Source organism: Neopsephotus bourkii, unplaced genomic scaffold (genome assembly GCF_033783945.1).
Source record: "Neopsephotus bourkii isolate Nb327-2 ecotype Australia unplaced genomic scaffold, CSIRO-AGI_Nbou_v1 NB_53, whole genome shotgun sequence".
Taxonomy (NCBI): Eukaryota; Metazoa; Chordata; class Aves; order Psittaciformes; family Psittacidae; genus Neopsephotus; species Neopsephotus bourkii.
Genome location: NW_026900570.1, coordinates 10,568,841 through 10,590,369, shown reverse-complemented (window position 1 = coordinate 10,590,369; position 21,529 = coordinate 10,568,841). Strand labels below are relative to the sequence as shown.

Below are 21,529 nucleotides of genomic sequence, written 5' to 3'. Positions count from 1 at the left end.
AGTTCTCAGAGTCAAAAGCTGAAAACTGTCTTGGGTCATTTGAAATAGTAGTTGATTTGTTTTCCTGGTGTGAAAGTGTAAAAACCCTTTTGAACTGTGGTAGTCAATCTTTCAGATAATATCGAGGTTGTGTGTGTGAAGGGGCAAAGGGGACAGTTAAAATTCCATGCTGAATTTGGAAAATGTAGCCGTCTCCCTCACATGATTCTCAATTACTTCAGGTTTGACAAATTTACGTCAGTAATAGGGTAACCAGATCCTTTCAGAAGGAAAAAAAAATTGTTTTCGCTATTTTTCCATTGTAATTTTACACTGTAGTGCAAAAACAGACTGTCAAAATGTGCATTGTTTTCAGTCACCATAACAACTAAGCATTTTTTGAGAGTATGATTTTCTTTAAGTGTGATTCTTCTATTTCTAGGTAGGTGATAGATAGAAAATCATAATTGTAAAAACCTAAGTTAAAGTGTTGCAACTAAAATTATGTGAATTGTAATGAGAACTTAATTGTAGACACACCTGCATCAGGCTGAGCAGTGCTGACTGTTTCTGAGAAACTGAAATGAACTGGCATAAACTGGACCATTCACACTTTTTGGTATTTTTTGCAGTAGATTCAAAACCAAGCTACATTGACTGGACTTTTTTATCCTTCCCATCAAAATCACAAAACATAATTCTTATTTGTTGTGGCCTTTTTGTTACGTCTCACAAGCGTACTTTTGAGTTTGAATGATGAAGGAATCTTCCATGTCAAAGGTTAACCAACGGGTGGATTGATTAAGTCATCTATTTACAGTGCCTGTAAACTGCTCAAATGTACTTAGCCTTCTTTTTTGTTTCACTTTATTGCATAAGGCACACCAGTAGTACTCTGTTAATATTTTTCTCATAGCTTTCCATAATTCGGGTGACTTCTAACCCTGCTCACTTTCTTTTGCGTGGATACATGGCTATATGAGCTATTGTTGGACACTTCCAGTTAAGGAAAGGTTTTAAAGGAATATTTTCATTCAGTAAATCCATCAGAGGGAAAGTAAGTCAACATACTTAGGAAGTACTGTCTTATATTTAGTTTATGTTTTAAGCTTACGTTTTTTTCTACTACAGTAGGTAAAATAGTCATTGCAGGATCATCCATACAGCTGAGACCAGAGCTGTACTGAAACCCCTTGAGTTGACTGGGTTATTCTAGGCTCCAAAAAAATTGTGTCTGAAGCAGTCTTAACTCAGGTATTACAAAACATTATCCCTTATCTTCAAATGGTCAGTTTGAGATAAATCTGTTGACTAATCCAGTTACTGATAGGAAAGGATATTGGAGCAATGGACCTTTGGCAGATTGTTTTTTTTGTTTTATAAGGTGAAGGAAGGGAGAAAGTTTTCAATCTTAGGGAACCATAGAGAATAGCCCATCAAACTTCATAGCCAAGAATGTCTGCTGCAGTGGAAAAGGGGGTTTTACTTTCTTTATTCTCATAAAACAATCCTAGTCACTGTTTCTGTGAGGAGAAACCAATGAAACACTGAACAATGAAATGCCTTCTAGGTTGTTACCTCATCCAACACAGGAGAAGCTGCCCTGGTGAAACAGCATGCTGGCTATAGAAAGGCACCTGATTCTGCTCATTCACAGATTAGCCTTTAATGTTGAGACATCAGGCCTCCTTATAAAGCACTCTCATTTTTAGCTAGCAAATGTGTTTTTTTCTAATGCAGCTCTATAAACCAGTGAAGAGGTCAGAGGGAGCAGGCTGAAGGCATTATCAAATCATTCACAAATTCCAGCGGTTTCTTTTTAAAGCTGCCACTCCTGGCATTACTTATTTTTTGATAATAAAAGATGCTGCAAAAGTTGGGCAGAAGAGAAATAATTAAGGCAGCAGTGTTTTTAATGGGAGCATGCTCTTTCATTTGTTGGAAGTTCAACGTCCCTATGAGATCTGATGCTGTGTGGAACACCAAGGGATCACCTGTGTTTGATAAGCACTGGTTGAGACAGGCCCCTCCTACGAGGTCTTTCTTTTTTGATACTTAGTTGTTCTCTGTTTCCACGTAATGAAATGGTAGGATCCATTTTCAGGTGGTTTCTGGTGTTAGGACCATTCCAGAGTTTAAACTCCATCCTGTTTGTGGTAGGGTTGGTTTTACTTCTCTGTTCTGTATTAGTGAAATACTAACAAATGACAGTGGAGCAAAAGCAGCAGGAACAGATCTGGCAGATCTTAAAGGATGGTTTCCATAGAGTACCAGAGCTATTGATCACCAGGAAGAAAGGAAAGGAAAGCAAGAGACAGGAGGTGATTCAAGACAGCCAGCATGGTTTCACCAAGGACAGCCCTGCCTTAGTGGCCTTCTGTGATAGAGTGACTACACCAGTGGACAAGGGAAGAGGCACAGTTGTTGTCTGTCTGATCTTGTGTGAGGCATTTGGTGTGGTCCTCCACAACATCCTTCTCTCTGAAGTGGAGAGGTATGGATTTGATTAGTGAACTGTTCAGCGGATGACAAGTTGGTTGGATGGTCACATCCAGAGTGTGGTGGTCAGTGGATCAATGTCTAGATAGCGAGCAGTGACAAGTGGGGTCCCTCACGGGTTCATGTTGGGAGCAGCACTGTTCAGTATCTTCATTGATGACATAGCCAGGGGATGAGTGCACCCTTAGGAGGTTTGCAGATCACACTAAGCTGAGTAGTGCAGTTGATGTGCCTGAGGGACAGGCTGTCATTTGGAGGGACCTGGACAAGCTCGAGAAGTGGGCCTATGTAAACCTCATGATGTTCAACAAGGCCAAGTGTAAGGTTCTCCACCTGGGTTGGGGAAACCCCTGGTATCAATACAGGGTGGGGATAATAGGATTGAGAGCAGGCCTGCACAGAATGACTTGGGGGTATTGGTAGATGAAAAGCTGAACAATAGCTAGCAATGTGCACTTGCAGCCCAGAAAGCCAGTTATGTCTTGGGCTGCATCTGAAGAAGAGTGGCCAGCAGGTTAAGGTAGGTAATTTTGCTCCTCCACTCTTATGAAGCTCCATCTGGAGCCCAGCAAAGACATGGACCTGTAATAAAGGGTCCAGAGGAAGGTCACAAAAATGATCAGGGAGATAGAACACCTCTACTGTGAGGAAAGTCTTGTTCAGCCTGGAGAAGAGAAGGCTCCAGAGAAGACCTCATTGCAGCCTTTCGGTACTTAAAGGGCGCATATATGAAAGATGGGGACAAACTTTTAAGCAGGGCTTCTACTGATAGGACAAGGGCTAGTTATTTTAAACTAATTAGTGTATATTTGGAATAGGTATATGGAAAAAAGATTTTTTTTTGATGAGGGTTGTGAAACAATGGAGCAGACTCTCCAGAGAAGTTGTGGCTTCCCCATCCCTGGAAAACATTCAAGCTGAGGATAGACAAGGCTCTGAGCAACCTGGTCTAGTGGAATGTGTCCCTCTTAATTGCAAAGGTTGGACTAGATGACCTTTAAAGGTTACTCCCAACCCAAATCATTCTATGATTCTGTGAATAAGTCATAACTTAATACAAACTACTGACTGCAGTATCACGAATTTCATATTCTTTTTGGATGAAGCTAGGATCAGTATTTGCGTAAAACAACTTTCCCACAGTTACAGTCTGTCTTTCCTTTTGAAGGAACTCATCTGCATCCACCAAGATATGGTGTAGAACTTACTGCAGCCAAGAATTTCAGCTTAGGATTTGGTCTTGTTTGGATGTGCAAGTAGGTAGTAGGTAGTATTTTAAAGGCCAAGTTTCCAAGAGCCTGCTCTTCATTTTGGTACCCTGACAACTTCCAGTGCCAGTACATACTCAATACTCAATAGTGTGATATTCAGAGTTTTAAGAATAACCTCTCAGAAACTTTTGTCCCTGTTTCTGAGTGTAAAGAAGTTACTGCCTATTTCCATGCACTCTGTTTAAAGTTTTTGTGTGGTGGTCTTCTATAAGGCCATTTGCACAAGCGAAATAAGGGCTAATGCCAGTTTTCCAGGTGGTTGCTGTCTTGCAGTCAGTTCCACATTATGCAGACTGCAAGATTGGTTTTGTAAAATTTGCGGAGTTCAAATCCGAAAATAAATGCAGCTTGCTTTGGAATACATGTGAAAGCTTTGTGCCTTCAGTCCTAAGAAGATTTAATAATTAATCCTGTTATCCATCACTGAGAAGACAACAAAGTTCTACATTTGACATTGTCTGCATTTGGCTGCTGAAGTGGCTGATTAACTCTAAATTCAAAACATGGCTTGCGTTCTTCTGACTGCTCTCTTCAAAGGATGAATGGTCAAGTACAAATAATTGCTGCTTGGGCCATACCCAGTATAAAAATGTGCCAAAGTACACATTAAGAGAGGAGAAGGAAGTTTGCTTGCTTCAAAGCAATTCCAGCAACTGGGTCAGCTGCTTTGAAGGGTGTTTACCTCCTATTTGGTCAGTTCCTTTCAGAATTCAAAAACATTTGGAAAAACAAAATGTGTTCTAACAGTCGGTGTTTGACTTTGTTCTAAGTGATTTGGATAGGGTGATAACTGTAGGTGAGTTCTCAAATTTAAACTTATTTGCAGTAAATGCACTGTTACCTTAAGAACAGTAGATTTTACTTTTTCAACTATTTTCATTAAATGACCAGCTAAGAAAAACTGAAGTAGATGACCTGGAGCTTAATTTGGGATTTTCATCTCAAATATTTCTACTGCCATGCCATTTCTTCCAGATGTATCCATAGGTAATGGAAAGCAGCCTGGATGCTTGTCCGCTCCAGGGGGTGTGTTTGTAAATGGTAATGTGGCCAGACAGTCTGTGCTTACAAGGTTAAAAGTATTTGATGTGATCTACTGTAGGTGAAGGTGGGCATTAGGAAAGTATTTGAGAAAAGGTGCGTAGGTAGTCTGAAACACCCTTTCCTGCAGGGCTTTTAGAAGTTTGCAGTGCTCTTGGTCCATTTTGGGCTTTCAACTCCAAAATGGAAACAAAATAAAATCAAGACAAGATCAAATTGGGTTTACTTTTTTTTTTCAATCTTTTTCTTTCCCCTGTCTTCTAGTGACACAGCATGTTCTACTTGATCTAACTGAGTTTGCATTTCTGAAGCTACAGGGCTACAAGGGGTTCCAGATGATCCTGAGAATTTCTTGGGAAGTATGATGTAGCCATCTGAATTTCTAACTTCATTAAATTCATATTGCTACCTTGATTTGGACCCAGTGATCTTTACCATGTTAAACCAGAAATTAAAGAAATGGTTTTAGCAACTTTTCTAGGTTTTGCTTATATAAACTCCTTCACATTGACCTGCAATGGCAAATGGCAAAAACAAGATTGTGTAGTTGCTTTCACTTCTCAAATTCTGGACAGTACACACTTGGTAAAGTTACCTTTGAAGAATATTTAGCACTCAGTATACTTTTTAGATGTTAGTCTGTTTCACAGTTTATACCTCTCAATTTGATTAATGTGCTTGTGCTTTTGTTTTTATGAACAGTCCTCTGTAATTGAGTAATTAGAAAACAAAAAAAAAAGTGGTGGGGAGGGAAGATTGGGTGAATAAATGGGAGCATGTGTCGAGATTTCAAAAGTTACCTGAAGTTCTGTTTTCTGTAGTAGTGCAGGGAAAGCAAAACCTGAATGGTTTCTTCAAAAAGATTCGGAAGGGGACACACCTTCACTTATCAGCTGGCCCTCCAGGTATCATAAAACATAGCTGTGTGGCTAACAGTCAGACTCAAACCTCCCCTTTCTTTCCCTTTACTCAGTCTTCTTTTAACACTTGACACTTAACACCTTTTAATTTTCCTTTAACAGCAGCAAGTTGAAAAGTTGTTTCTTGGGGATAAACATCTGTTGAAACTTTTCAGAAGCATCTGCTTTTATTGTAGCTTAAAACCAGTTGGTATTTTGATGAAGTACAAACACCACTAGCTTCTTCCACAGTATCATTCTGGCTTCCACTAACTTTTATCACTTATTTTATCCCACTTTCTACTCATCAAACCAGCAGATTTTTGTACCACACATCAGTCCTCTTAGCATACACTATAATTAATACCTTGAATTCCAAAGGAGGTGGTACAAGAGAAAGGAAAAATCTATTGAAAAGTAAATGAAGCAGCTGCTTTCTCCCCATTTGGCAATGCATGCGGTTAGCCCCCTGTGAGGTGCATTGCAGGACGAATCATTTCTATGTTCCCAATGGAAGTAATTCTTATAACCCAGTACTAACATTAGTGTGAGCGTTTTGGAAAATGCTTGGTACATGTAGTTTAAAGAATCACTTTTTCAGACTGAACACACTGCCTGTACTTAAGTAACTGTGAGGAGTTTCCTGGTAAGTGCACCAAACCTCAGAGATAAGGAACACCAAGATATTAGAAAGGTTGGTGTTTCAGATAACTTTGGATATCCAGAATTATTCTTTCAGTTATTCATTTGCCTTTTTTCCAAAATCTTGGGGTTTATTTAGTAAACTCCAAAAAGTTTGTTGGTAGCAAGTCTGGAATTGCACATACTTAGAGCTGGATTACTTACTTTCAAATAAAGAGCTAGTCTCCCATTGTACTTGATTTTCTCTCCTTCAGAATTAAAATCATTTTTTATACCCATTGGGCAGGGAGGAAGTACAGGGCTTTCATTTTTAATACCATATATGCAGTGTTTACAAACACTCACCCTGTAAGCTGTGTGAACATGCAGCATGGCTGTAAAGCTGCTGGAGAGCTTACCTGCAGTTGTAGTCATAGAGCAAAGGCTGCCTCCGGCTGCATGTGCTTGCCTTCCCTTAGTGCAGTCGCGTTAAGTGTCTAAACATACAAGACAACTCTGTTTTGCATGGATGATAGCAAATCTAGAGGCGTTTCTAGAAAACACACTGAAGTAAGGTAACTTTGGGGGAGCATTCCTGTAAGTTTTGCATGTTAAAATGTAATGATCTGTTTTAAAACAGATTGCCTGCTTTGGTTTTAATCCTTTTCTCCCCTGCAAGCCCTCTGAAGAGCAACAGCCATCCCATAGTTTGACTTTGGGCTTGCATTTTCAATGTGTTTTTTTTTTTTCTTTTCACTTACTGAAACAGGTTACACTACATGTAAGATTTTTAGATCTTATATGATATACAAAAGCAGAAATAAAAAGGCCTCTGGCAAAATGTCTGAAGGGCTAGGTGGAGATAAAAATGTTTTTCTTTCATCCCTTCCCCCAATGCAACAGCATCTTGATATGACCTAAGCTCCCTAGTATTTAGACATCTTCAAAATCTGTTTAAATACATGGTTGTCAGCAGAATTTGCAACTTCAGGCTGAACCCAACACTTTGATAATATAAAAAGCAGTTTTGATCATCTTGTTTGTTTGAGTCTATGGGTATGTGCTGTTTGACAAATGTAGTTGTGACCTCGTGGGAGCATGCTGTACGTTTTCAGAGCTTGCTCGGTTACCTTCTGAGGAGTCATGCATGTTCAAGGTCCTGTGAATCACTTGAACATTTTTGAGCAATGTTATTGCTATGATTTAGGGGGTGGAAGGTGTTGCATCATACCATCGCTTTCTTCTATGTGTTGATTGCTTTTATTTTAATACAATGTTGCTGCCTGTACCCACAGTAGGTGTCTTATGATCCTTCCTAGATTGGGTATTGCTGTTCACAGCTTTAATCCTTTTTCTTTCTTAAAGAGTAAAAGTTAGAGAGAAACTGGTGAAAGAGGAAAGTGCTCGTGGAAGCCCTGAACATGGCACAGACACAGTATCTCAGAGAAAATCTCATCCAGTGCCAGCCCACTACACGCCTCTTCAGACAGAAACGTCTGCCTTTGATAGGGTTATAAATCAGCCCGTAAGTTCAGTCCGCCAACCGATACATGGCTATATTCAGCCTGCTGGCATTGCTCACACAGCTCAGCTGATGGCAACAGAAGAACCAGCAAACATCTCTGTTGGCAGCTGCCTCCTGCCAGACAGTGTTAGCCTCTTAACAAAATCATCAGCAGCCACTGCATCAGAGAGTGAAAAGAAAGAGGCACTTGGTTATGGAGCAAAGCCTGATGAAGAAGATTCCTTGGAGGGTGAACAAGCTTCCAAAGGCAGAAGACCGATTTTGCCATCTGAGATTCGCAAGCAAGGGAAGAACCATGAAGGCCTCTTTGGAGGAGGAGAATTGGATACTCCCGTGGGGAATTCCTCTTTCACAAGCAAGCTGAAAGTTAACTCAGAAGTTCAAAGAGAGCTGGAGTGCAATAAGAGGCAGGCCCCTGAGCGGCAGTTTAAGACCACTGAGAACATAGAAAGGAGTGAAGCTGTTATGTACATACAGAGTGGGTCTGTAATGCAGTCTGACAAGGCAAAGGCTCCTGTTTGGAAAGTGTCGACAGCAAAGCATAAAGTCCTGACTCGTTCAATGTCTGACTATACTGTGCCTCCTAAGCTAGAAGTTTCTAAAAGTAAGGAAAGTGTGGAAGCAAATGCACCAAATGGTGAGATTGGCATGGTTGACACAAAAGTCTCTGTTGCCCAGCTCCGTAATGTCTTTCTGGAGTCTGCTACTGCCAACAAGAAAACAGAACTGTAGGTGACATTTCAGACATATTTTCGTGTGAAACTTGCACGTCCTTGGCAAAAATTACACACACTCAACAGCAGTCGTGTTCGGCACTTAAAGCACACAGCTTAGCTCTCACCAGTGTGTACTGGAGGCTGAGATGGTTTGAATCCTGCTTTTGTGCTTCTGCTTGCTAGTACCAGTTGTGATGTGGGGTAGCTGGAATGTGTACGTCTGCGCATGTTACCGGAGGAGCATGCAGAGTGATCTGTAGTAAACTGTTGAGATGCTTACATCTATGCTTTACCTCTCTCTCCTATTTTCTTTTCTATGCACTTTCTATCATGTGGTCTTAAAGTGAATCTCGGTTTGAGATGTCAGCAGCAGGTAGCACTTTGTCTGCCAATGGTGACCGTGAAAGAGGGCCACGAAGGCCGAGGCGCTATTTTACTCCTGGTGAAAATAGAAAGACTTCTGAGAGATTTAAAACTCAACCTATAACCTCAGCAGAACGAAAGGAGACAGATAGGTAGGCATGTACGTAGCTCTGTGTAGCATTCTGGTACAGGTAGACATGAATCAGCTTGTGAAGAGACTTTGTTCATTTGCTAGCATAAGCATTTTGCAAGATTATTGTTTATCTTTATAACAAATCAGTATTTGTTATAGCTTCTTATAAAATAAAAACAAAAACACTGCCGACCAAAGCAATTTGTTGCAAATCCCCTCCACGTAAAATGACGAACAGTGAATCATCATAAAGAATTATAGTTGTCTGGTTCTGTCTAATGATAGATGCTTTTGGTTTTATATAAAGAATTTCCTTTCAGTCTACTCTGCTTTATCATTTACTTTTTTTTGGGAAACAACCAAAGATATGTATTTTATGTTAAAAGAGCTGGCAGCAAATCTTAGACTTTTATCTTCTGCAAGTTGAACTGGAAATAATTTTCCTTTACTGTATTTAAGTTTGGCTGCAACTGCTTGCCTTTCTGCTTTATTAAAGGATGTCAAAATGAAAACTGTTGAAATTTGAGAAAGTATAGATAAAGTTTTCCAGCTCTTAAGATTTTTGAGGTCCTGCTACTTCAGATGGAGTTTGAATTTAATTTTTGATGTCTTATTTCCAACTAACTTGTTTCTGTTTGGTAATTTTTGCCAGGTCAATTTTGAGTGCAGAAATACCAGCTGTTGAAGGTATGTTACCACACTACTTTCTAAGGAAGAAATGGGAGCAAATGTGTTTTGTTTTGTTTTCACTGAAGAGCTATTTGATAATGCAAACAAAGTCCAGTTGAAAATAGCTTTTGTTACCACTAATATGTTTGAAGTACCACTTTTCCTTAGGCCATGTCTACTACAGACTTGATTTCAAATTCATTTAAGTCCAGAAGTCTGTCTATGGATTCCAAACTTCATGTGGGAGGAAAAGAGGAGAATTGCTTGATGCTTTTCAGTGTAGGGTTGTGAGGTTTTTTTTCTGATGTAGACGATAAATAAAAAATAAATTAGACCACACATTTTCATCATTGGTCTAGGACTAACAAATAAAAAAAAAAAGCCTTAGATAGTTTTCTAGCTAAGGAAGTTATGCTGGTTATTAAATAATATAATTTAGTCTGTCATCTTGCTTATTTTTCCCTCTTGTCACTCTTGGCAAGTCTGGCACAAATCAAGTAGGTAATCTCCTGAATAGCTAAATTCAAATTTAATGCCTTATGCTATTTGGAAGCTGATATTCTCTGCAGCTTTGAGATGCAGGTTCTTGGATCTGGAGGATGCTAATTTCAACTCTTATGGATACCAGATGAGTCTCTGAAAAATGGGGACACAAGGTAGCAATCAGAATGACCAGCTTCCAGGAGGAACCGTCTTGTATGGTCAATAATAGAACATAGATGTTCTATACAGCGGGATTAATATTGACCTTTAAAACAGTCTTTCAGTCTGATTATATTCTTGATCCATTTGTCTAACATAGACCGATAGAGTAAGTTTGATTATATTCATAACTGTTTGGATTATATTTATAATGGGTTGTTTGGATAACTCAAATGCACAATAACTGTTGTGAAAACAATTCTTTTGTTCTCAAATCATGTTAAGAATTTTCCTGTGAAGCATTGCATGTAAAAACAAGTGAAGTTTACACAACCTGTTTCCTGAGAGTAACAACCAGCTTACTTGCTAGTGGGACTTCTTATCTTACTCAAACGTAATTTTTGAGGAATTCAGAAATCATTTAGTTAAAAAAAACAACAACAATTTGCATTTAATATGAGCTTGATTAATTACATTCAGCCTCACTTATTTTTTCCTTTGAGTAGATGAAGAAAAAATGGATGACCGAGCCAAACTAAGTGTAGCTGCAAAAAGGCTGCTTTTTAGAGTAAGTATTAAATTTTCTTAATAGAAGGCTGAGTTAAACTTTTGATATACAAGACGCTAAAGATCCCCAAGTGCGTGAGAATTAAGTGTAATGAAGTTAACCAAGTCCAAGCTACATCTTCCATCTTACCAACCTACACAGTAGACCTGTTGCTCTAAAGCTTTCTTAAAGAACATCATTTAGAGAGATGCGTAGTTTGGTTTAAGCCCATGACACCTTCTGTGCAATTACATCCTACTTCTAATTCAAAGATGGGCATTTGGGAAATTTATTCTTTGCATGCAAGAAAGCTGTAAAGAAAGTACCGGTTTAGAACTTTCAGCCATGGTTTTAGTTATGATATATGTCCTCTTAGGAAATGGAAAAGTCATTTGAAATGAAAAATATTCCTAAACCACCTACAAGAAGTTCAGCAGTAGAAAGAAGACTGAGGCGTTTGCAGGATAGATCACACACACAACCAATTACCAGTGAGGAAGTGGTCATTGCAGCTACGTAAGTCTTGTTACATATGTTGGCTATAACTTTGGTTCCTGCTTTTAAATCTGGGAATAAGTTCCATATATGTGGTATTTACACCTTTGTAGCAAGGAAATCATTTATTGTTAAAGGCTAACTTCCTTGAGAACCACAGGGGAAACTATATTGAAATTCCTTTTTAGAAGTAGAGGGACTATTAAAGCATAACATGCATGAACTGTAATTTGGCAGAAAGCTTATGAACCTGTAGATCAGGTAAAGGGGATTAATCATAACCCTGCTTTGTAACTCAAATGAAAAAGATATTTGCGTTGAGGGAAATCTGCACAAGTTCTTATGGAATGTATTTGTATCGGGGAAAACATTTTACACTCTGAAATCTCAAATGTACTTTTTGGAAATGCGTTTTTTGCACTCTGGTCATACATCTTGAAATTTTCCTAAAGAAACAAAAGTCGGGTTTGGGGAATACAAAACCAAAAAGTGAATTAATGTTCACCTAACAATCTACTAAAAGATAGCTTATGTTATGGGTAATGGGTAACTTCAAGAGACAGTCTGTTTGCTTCTCTAGCTTTTTAGTTCTTTCAGCGTATTTGAAGTTACTTTTGTAAAGGCTGCAGCAGATAACTCAGTTAATGAAAAATCATTGCTATTTGGGTTTTTTTCTGTTTTGGTTTGGTTTGATTTTGGTCTTTTCTGTGGTTAACACTTAATGCATTGCTTTTCTTAATGCTTTTTTCTTCTCTCTCCCTGTGAATATTCCCTCCTTGGCAATTCTTTAAAGTGAATCTACCCCTGCTTCACGTTCTATGAATACCCACACAGTAGTGACAAGAGTACCTAGTCCCACTGTAGTTAAGAGCACTGTACAACCCATCAGGTACTGGGGGGGATAAACATGCATGTTACATGGAGCACAAGATTCCTCAATAGCAGATGAATCTTTAAAGTCTTGAATGCCTTTTCAATGTGTCACGTCAATACTCATTTCAGGAATATTTAAAACATTTGCCAACTTCATTTATGTTTGCATGATAAAACAATGCAGCTTATTTTTATGTCAAGAATCTGTTTTCAGAACCTTTCTAACCACACTTACCTGTTCTAGAAGCATATTTTTCTTTATGAAAGAAATTAATTTGCATGTGAGCAAACCTAGCAGAGCCCTCTTTGGTCTTGTACTTCTTTTTATACAGTAATGTCATCTTAAATTGAAAATATCGAAGCTGGGTGCTTGATTTCACACGGAGTACGTATCCACTTTGTCTGTCTCTACAAGTATTTTTTTAGCTTGCAAAATTAAAGATAAGAAATTGCACCACCTATAGGTAAAGTTGGAGAATACTGTTTGCCTATTCTGAAAGGGAATACTACTAATTCCATAAATGTGGCAGAAGGTGAATAAAGTATATTATGGTAGAGGTGACTAAAATATATTATTGTAGAGACAAATGCAGTTGCAGCTTTTATGAATGAATGTGTCTGCCTTCAGCATTGGTCAAACAATATTCAAAATTAATGGAGTATATTTCACAACTATTTTTGTTGTTGAGTTACCCCAGAAAACTCAAAACAAAAGACAGTCTGAATTCTGGTCAATTTCAAATTACAAGAGGCATCACAATTTATTTTAACCCAAAAGCAGCACTAACTTGGAACTTAAATTTGCGTTTTAAATGTTTTTACTGTATATGATACAGAAATTATTTCTAATAAAATCAAATTTTACATAAATGGCACTGTAGAACCCGTGATTGTTCTACAGAAGGCATCTTCATTGTCTCTCTGTATTCTTCTATGAAGAGATTGGTCTCAAAAGACTGTCTTCAATCTTGAGTTCCCCTTTTAAAAAAATTGTTGTGTCCTAATCCAATGAAGTTGTGTATGAAAATTTAACCTTTTTTGAATCTTCAGCTGTTGAATTAGAATTCATCATGCCAATGTTGAACCACTGCGTAACCACTTAGGCTGCTATATTACATTGGCTGTTGTGCTTCATGTGCAGTTCTGCTTCTATTAGGTTGAGATTTTAAAACCTCAGAATGGCTTTTTCCAGACTCATTTCCAGTTTTGTTTCTTCAGCTTGCAGGCATCAGCACACCAAAAAATTTTAGCTAAAGAGGAGATAAGAGCAGCCAAAGAGGCAATGGGGCAAGATCAATCTGAGGAACCAGATTCTTCCAGCTTAAGTCTGGCAGAAAAGATGGCTCTGTTTAACAAACTGTCTCAACCAGTATCGAGGGCCATTCCCACAAGGAGTCGAGGAGATATTAGGCACAGGAGAATGAATGCTCGTTACCAGACTCAGCCAGTCACTCTTGGAGAAGTTGAGCAGGTAAGTGCAATCTTAGCTCTGAGCCATACACTGGGGTTATGACATATTTGCAGGAAAAAGCTTGTCAGGAAGCAGTCTTCTGACACTGAGGAATAACACCCTCTAAAATGTCAGATTTCATTTGTGTGTGTTCTTTAAGTAATTCAAGAGTATAGAATCTTCCAGATTAGCACATGTTGTACCTTTAAAAGGTCTGTCTTTTCTGGAAGAGTATTACATGTCTTCTAAAAGTAGATTCCTGACCAAAAGGGTGAAAATGGTTACAGATATCCTTGTGCTTCAGAGGTATTTTCAGGGAATTTTGGAACTTTGTCATGTGCAACTGTCAGACTCTTTCCTGAAAGCACTATATATTTCCATTATTATTCAGGACATATTCTGTCATTTACCTCTGGAAGGGGGGACATATATTTTTATTTGTATTATTTTCCCACAAAGCAGAATATGTTTGAAATTCTGTTCTGGAATTCTTCATATAATTGGAACTACAAAGCAATGTCCTTTAACTGGTGTGTGAGCATAAGATGGCCCAGCAGTGGTCTTTCAGAGCTGATGTTCACAACAGCAGAAACATCAGTCCCTTAGTGTTTGAACTTTAAAAGAAATCACTCTAACAGTGAAGCACAAGTCCTATGCATGTTATATTTCTAGGGATTTGGATCAATATGTGTGTTAGAAAGTTCATACTCTTTTTTTTTTTATATGCTTCATTTGTGCTTATACATTTTCCATATTATAACCGAATACTGAGAAGGTAGGCTTTTTCTAACCATATTGGTGCAAAGCTGCACAGAAATATATTTTACCTTTTATGCCTACTTTACTTAGGCATGAAGTAGTAGTAAATATTTGACAAATTGATTTAGCAGGATTTCCACACCTTACATGGTGCTCTTTTCATGCCTTTTCCAAATGCCAAGCACTGTCACAGCCTGTCCTCTTTAATGACTCTGTCACTAACTTGTTTGACAGCCAGGAAGGTGGTCAACAGAAATGGGCTTGGAGCAGATGGGAAGGAAGTGACAGGCACATTAGTTTGTCAGACTTTTACAGACAAACTTGCTTTTCAAGCAAGGAAACGCAGAGGAAGCATCTTTTATTATCTCTTTCCAAACCTAGCCAAAGAAACCAGAGTTGACTCTGAACTAAGTTCAGTGGGAATGCATTTTCAAAAAAAACATTGTATAGTGAATTGTTGGAGTCTTGGGATGTTTTGAGATGCAGTTACAGTTTTTCTAGGAAGGAACAAAAGAAAGATATAATAGACAGCTAGGGGTTATGTTCCCAACATACATAGTTGCAAATGTAAGTATTTTCTAATTAAACCTGAAACCCCTTTGCTGATCTCCTCTAAATTTCTAATTCTGATAGATGCAGTGGAACAAGAGTAAACTGGTAACTATTTTCTTAATCTTGCTTTGGAATCCTTGAGCTAGCGCAGTGCTCTGCTTTCCAATTTGTTTAATGAATGACTGTGGTGTCCATGCTTTATGAAATTTGCATGTGCATTTTAAGTTTTCAGTTGATTTCCTCTTACTTGCATGATTTCTGTCTGTTCCTTTTGCATGCTGTTCACCAGCCCAGCAGTTTAAGAAAACAACAAAAAAGCCAAACAGAACCCTCTCCTGATGTGTGCAAAGGCATGTTTGTTGATCTCTTTCATAGATTTTTGGCTCCTTTGGAGAAGACATTAAGAGAAGCCCTGCATTTCAGAAAAATTTTGCATCTTAACTATCTGTAGGAAAACTCTAAAAATTATTATGTTAGAAGAGCAGAAAAGATAGCTGTTCCACTGTGGAGGCTGGCAAAGCAGATTCGGAGGGGTTTTTAATGCTCTTCTTAGATTCATGTATACATGTATAGTATACATGACTGCCAATGTTATATTTGAAAAAGTCTTACACTAACAGCGTCTTGTGAACATGATTTATGTGGCAGAAGCGTCAGGAATGTGTGCCCTATGTAGGACAGGACAGAGTAGTCTCTCTAGCGCTGAGCTAGCTCCAGAGCTGGAAGCTGCATAACTGTATCAGAGCAGAGCTGTGCCAAAGCTAATTAGTCCTGCTGAGACGCAGAGTTGATTAGCCAGGGCACATGGCATGTCATCCAGCGTCTGGAACCTGAACTACTCATTTCCTTCCCCAGTGCTCTGCAGTACCATGCAAGTATGAGCCTTTTCGTGGAGCCCTGTCACAACATCGTGTTGCATGCTACACATACACCCATTATTACTAAAGATGTTGCTGTTCACATGCAGTTGTTTCTTCCCTGAGTGGAATAATCCATCTGCAAGGCAAATTATGGGGGCATTGTTGCTCTCCTTACCTGCTTCTAGTCTATATTTATTGAGCATTACATTCACACAGCAGCACACCTCTGAAGAACTGACATGATTGGACCGTTCTCAGGAATTGATGAATTCTGAGCTTTTAAGTTCGTGTGTGTGTGTGTGTTCGTAGGTACAGAATGAAAGTGGAAAAATTACTGCCCTGTCAACTGCAGTTGCAGCATCGATTTCAACAATGGCATCTGCCCTTTCTACGTCATTTGTTGGAGACCTGCAAACGAAGCCAGCTAGTGATGGAAGTGTGAGCGCTGCCACTAGAGCTGATTTGAGATTCCACTCTTCAGCAGAAAACTCAGACTCTTCAGGAAAATGCACACAGAAGTCAGAACAATGGCAGCCCTCAATGGAAGTGCTAGAAAGCAAAAGAGCATCAAAGAAGCATGAAGAAGAAAGAAGGAGATTTATAGCACATGAAGCTAATGAAATTACAAAGTACAGCTCCTTTGAGGAAGAAACCACACATCCTGTTCCTGAAAAAACAGGCGACTACCATAAAGAGACACCATACAGCTTCCTGAGGAAGGGCAGCTTGGAACTGTTCAGTTCTCAAGCACTTTTTCAGCCTCTTGATCAGAAGGAAGTGGATACTGGCATGCAAGGTAAATGGGACGTCAAAGAAGGCCAGTCTTTTGAAGAAAAGATGGATTTGGGAAGTGTTATGAAAAGCAAGACTTGGCAAAGAGGTGTAGTATATACTTGCTATTGGTGTAGCCTCATTCAGCAAATGGTGGTGTTTCTGTCCTTTTAAACACCATCATGTAATACATTAGTATGACTGGTTATGTTTCCTTCTTTTAGCACTGCTTAAAAGTAGAGAAATAACTGTGAAAACATAAGTTTTACAAAAACAGTTTCTCTTTGTTGTTATTTTCATTCTTCAGCCTTTAAAGATGGCTCAATTTTACTTATATTTTCTGATTTAGAAAGAAGTTTTGTTATACACTGAAATTAAGGTTTAGCCTTTCCTCTTTTGCCTTTGCCCCTGCCCTCCAAAATATTGAACTTGCTGCTCTGGGTCAAATGTCTGCACTTAACTATTGCCTTCTTGTGCATATATAGGTATGTATTAATTGCATGCATATGTATATAGCTACTAGTTGATAATTTTGTAAAACCAGTATAATTTTCTCTTCAAAAAAAAAAAGCCCCAACACCCTCCTACAAAATACCTTTATTAATCTATTGAATGTCCTCCTACTGTGCTACTTACGTATTCAACTGCTTTACTAATATGTTTATTTCTTATTTAATTTGTCTGCTTCTCTTCCAGTAGTCCTTGTTCCTCTCTCACTTTCATCTGCCCATTTGTTTTCCTGTTGATGTGATGACAGTAGCAGCAGTTTGTCGCTCATCCATATGAAGTTCAGAATTGTACATTGAACATACTGTGTGGCTTCATGTGAATTTCAGTCATGAATGGCCAGTCTATGCAGCAGATAATATTGCACAATTCATCTTTGTACTCTAGCTCAGCCAGAGGGTTATTCCTCTGTTAGGATAGCATGTAATTTCAATGTTAGAAACCAGATTTGCTGCTTCAGTGTTAGTAATGTGAAATATGATTGAGAGTAGCACTAAGTCTAATTCAGCACTTCTCTTTTGAATGGGCAGACCATGCTGAGCCTACTTCTGAACTCACCAGCACATCAGCAATGAGAACAGTTTCACAAACTGCAGCTGCGGCATCTTGTAGACTGCAGGAGCTCTCCGAACAATTGGAAGGCAAATTGTATAAGAATTCCTGTGAGATGTTTTCTGTTGGAGAGAACAAAGCACAAACAGCTGAGGATGTCCTTGATAATTCTAGCAAAACGATGTCAATTAAGGAAAGGTACTGGAATTTCACTTTTTTTGAATTATCTCTATAAATACAGTAATTAGGCTGGTGGTATAAAAAGCAGCTTTAAACCTGTTTCTGAAAAAGCTAAGCAGTGATTATGAGGCTTCATTAGATGTCAAATGCTAGCAGCAGAAACATGAAGTTAATCTGCCTGACATGCTTATATAGCAGATGGTGGTGAACAAGAATTACTGTTCAGGAGAGCATGTTAATCTGATTTTGAAAGAGCCACCTGAATAAGCAACAAGTAGTTCAGAAAATGAAAGTTGTAAAAATATATGTTCTAGTTACATTTATAAAAACACATGTATAAAAATACATGTTGTAGTTACATTTATACTTGATATACTCAATATATTTCACAAGGCTCTGATTCCAGTTATAACAAGTATAATGTGATCTTTTTTAAATAACCTGTTTTTCATTGGTCTATGGGAGTCTCTTTTAAATTAGTTGAGAACAGGAAGTCGGGGATAGACTGTGATGTTTCCTTCTCTACTTCAGAAATACATGGTTGCCATTTTGACTTCTGAGAACTTACTGTAGGGATTTTAGAAAGGTGATAAGTTGGATGGGTTTGTGGGAGTATTAGAAATATTTTTCCAACCCAAGATCATTCTGATCTGAAACAAAATGTAACTGTACGCACGTGTGCAGGCAGGTTCATGGGTGGAGCTCCAATAGCTGCTGTATTACTTGTAAAAGTCATTCTAGTTTAGTTAAAACTTTAAGAGTATAAACTCAGTCCCAAACTGTAAAAGCATCTGGTAGCAGCCCAGTAAGTAAAGTTACAATTATTTGCTTCAAGTTGAAAAATAGGCATATTTTTACTTCACGTTTTCTACAGTGAAGGCAGAACCAATAAATAAAAATAGCTGCCTGATTAAGCTTTGACTGTGTAAAAGTATTCCCTCACTTGGTGAGGTGAGTATGATATTAGGAACTCCTAACCATTTTATTTTTTTTTTCATTTTTAAACATGATTCCAAATCGTGCTTCTTAAATTAATATATTTCTAGGATGTATGTGAGTCCTCTTTATTGATAGAGCATCTCCAGTCCCTGTTATCCTCTTAACACGAAGAAGAGGGTTCAGGGACATCTACAACAGCTGTGCAGTCTTAGTCCCTTTTCTGAAGGATGTACTTATCTTTCTCGGTCTACTATTGGTTTGTTTAAAGCAACCTTCATTATTAACTAATGTATTGTTTTCCCCTTCAGTAAATATGTCAAGTGTCTAGGTAGATAAGGATTAAGACCAATAACTTCTGGTTTATAGGTAGTAAATGACGAGTCTTCCCTGATTCTTGTGGGGAAAAAGAGGTGGGAGGGAAGATCCAAGTATTAGCAGCTGTTTCAATCCTAAATTTAATGCTTCAGTTGAGTTGATCTCTTGGGTAACTGATGTTAAAGACTGTCAGTCTGGAATCACTTCCGATAGGCCTCCAAGACTGTCTAGTCAGTTCCAAAGCTGACAGAAGAAAATACCTTCTGTCTTGTCAGGAATTTGTATATTCTGATTCCACAAACGTCTGTAAATGGCAGGGCTGGTACCAAAATGTTTTAGCCTTCCAAAATACCACAGTAGTCTACTTCTTGGCCCAGAATTAAAAAAAAAAACAAAACAAAAAAACCCCACATACAACAAAAAACCAAACTACAACCAGTCATTTTCTTTTGCTTGGCTGTAGCTGGTGCCAAGTATTCATAAACCTCAAAGAACATTTCTGCTAAAAATTAACTATTAGACTTTGGATTATTTTTTTTTTTTAATTTTTTTTTTTTTCACCCCATTTACATTCACTAACTTCATCTTCCCATCCAGTGGATCTTTCTGGCTGTGTCAGACATTCTTTCACCTTATGGAAGAACAGCTTTTCCACAGATGTAATGATATTTGGGCAGGATGCATGCCTGCTGGTCTGGAAAGACGTGATTTTCCACAAAGACTTACTTCACTGAACTAATATTATCCTTGTGGAGTGAGTGTATGCCTGGCATTTTCAGAATTACCAATATTACATGGAAGAATGAAAATCATGATTTTTCAAGGAAGACAAGACACTCTCTTCTTCTGCAAACACACAGCTTGGAGGTGAGAGGGAGCAAAGGCTCATATATTTGAGTAGTTTTGGCTGTGTTTTGTCTTAGGCAGCGAGGGCCAACCCACTGATTGAGTGGTGGAAACCTTTTCTTGAATTGTCTTCCCTTCAGGAAGAGAAATGTCTTGGAAGACTTCAAATGGCACATCAGTTGTGTGTAGCTACCTGTCTTTGTGTGTTTATGGAGACCAAAGTTGCTAGGCGGCCATCCAGTCAGCTCCACTTCAGAAATCAGCTGCATGTCATGGTCACCATTTAAAGCAACCTACAGATAATTCTAATTTCTGTCAGACCTCTTAACCATTGTTCATTTCCTCTCAGGAAGAACCCAACCTAAACTGAATTTTCAACCTTTTTTGATGTATGGATGCCAGAGCAAGAATTTCTTATGCAGGCTAGATTTCTGCACTCTTTTAACAGTCAGCTTCCTTTTTGTAGTTACTTATCTCATATTGGCCATTTTCTGCCTGATATGCTGAGCAGCTCTAGGCATTTAAAAAAAAACAAACAACTTAGGCCAAAGCTGACCAAAATGCTTTTCAACTTCAGTTACTGCAGATCACTTCTAAGCAAAGCTGACCTAAGAGAACATCATACTGGAGATAATTCAACTGCACAGTAGCAATTCAGTCCCATCTTGATCTCCTCTGCAGTTTCACACATGCATAGATTCGCTCCAGATTAGTTCTGGGCCGTGAAATCTTGTATACACTTTGGAAACAATGACCATGGTCTCAGCTCCTTATTGTGAGCTCTTCTCAACCCTATTCATCCCATGCTGTGAGGTATGAATCAATCAGACAATGTGAAGTCTGCCAGCGCTGCCTACCTAGGCAGGAAGAAAGGAAATAACTGCTTTCTCAAATACTAACATTCTTACAGGAGCTGCCTGAAACTTGACTTCTGGCTACACCTATTCATTCCTACCCTTTCCTTCTCCTCAGTTTCAAGACAAGACTTTTACTGTGAGTGTAACAGTAATCACATCTCTATAAAGGCACCTTGTCATCAAAATAGGTTTAACTGCTGAACCTCTTTGAATATAATAGCGTTAAAGGGTTTGTATAATCCTTACTGAAATGCCCTAGATCAAAGAAAGTAATGTAGTAGAACAATTCAACTAAAATAAAAATTACTTAGTGGACATCTTTTAAATTAGTTGAATCTTGCAGATAGATTTCAGGGCGGCAGTGTAGTTAGCACCAAGTTGCTGCTACATTGGCTCTACTGATTTGCATCACAGCAATGCCTGAGCTAAGCATGGAGATACTAAGTGATCCTTAGGAGTCTGGTAGTAACCTCAGTCACTGGAGTTGTAGTTAAAGCAGTAGCAGTAGCCTGATGAGATCCAGTCTGTGGGTGCCTGTTGTATAGACCTCTTTCTTCTTGGGTTTTAATGAAAATAATTTTTAAAATCTTTTTTTAATGAGTACAATAAAAGACCAAAGGTAGGATTCATCTTACTAACTTTGGACATCTACAGCATAAGCATCCATA

At 38.5% G+C, this 21,529-nt stretch overlaps 1 protein-coding gene across 23 annotated transcripts in view; it reads left to right on the top strand.

Annotated features, from left to right (window-relative positions):
• Positions 1-21,529, top strand: part of SVIL (supervillin) — a 142,917-nt gene that overhangs the window by 84,979 nt on the left and 36,409 nt on the right. For 12 of the 23 annotated variants that reach the window (XM_061350687.1, XM_061350715.1, XM_061350705.1 and 9 more), the window contains 11 exons: positions 5,612-5,695; positions 7,676-8,563; positions 8,896-9,066; positions 9,700-9,734; positions 10,865-10,926; positions 11,282-11,421; positions 12,194-12,289; positions 13,492-13,744; positions 15,116-15,139; positions 16,204-16,690; positions 17,703-17,922. In XM_061350687.1, coding sequence (XP_061206671.1) covers positions 5,612-5,695; positions 7,676-8,563; positions 8,896-9,066; positions 9,700-9,734; positions 10,865-10,926; positions 11,282-11,421; positions 12,194-12,289; positions 13,492-13,744; positions 15,116-15,139; positions 16,204-16,690; positions 17,703-17,922 — 2,460 coding nt within the window. The remainder of the gene's footprint in view (positions 1-5,611; positions 5,696-7,675; positions 8,564-8,895; positions 9,067-9,699; positions 9,735-10,864; positions 10,927-11,281; positions 11,422-12,193; positions 12,290-13,491; positions 13,745-15,115; positions 15,140-16,203; positions 16,691-17,702; positions 17,923-21,529) is intronic. The other 11 variants (XM_061350748.1, XM_061350756.1, XM_061350596.1 and 8 more) reach the window with 7 other exon arrangements.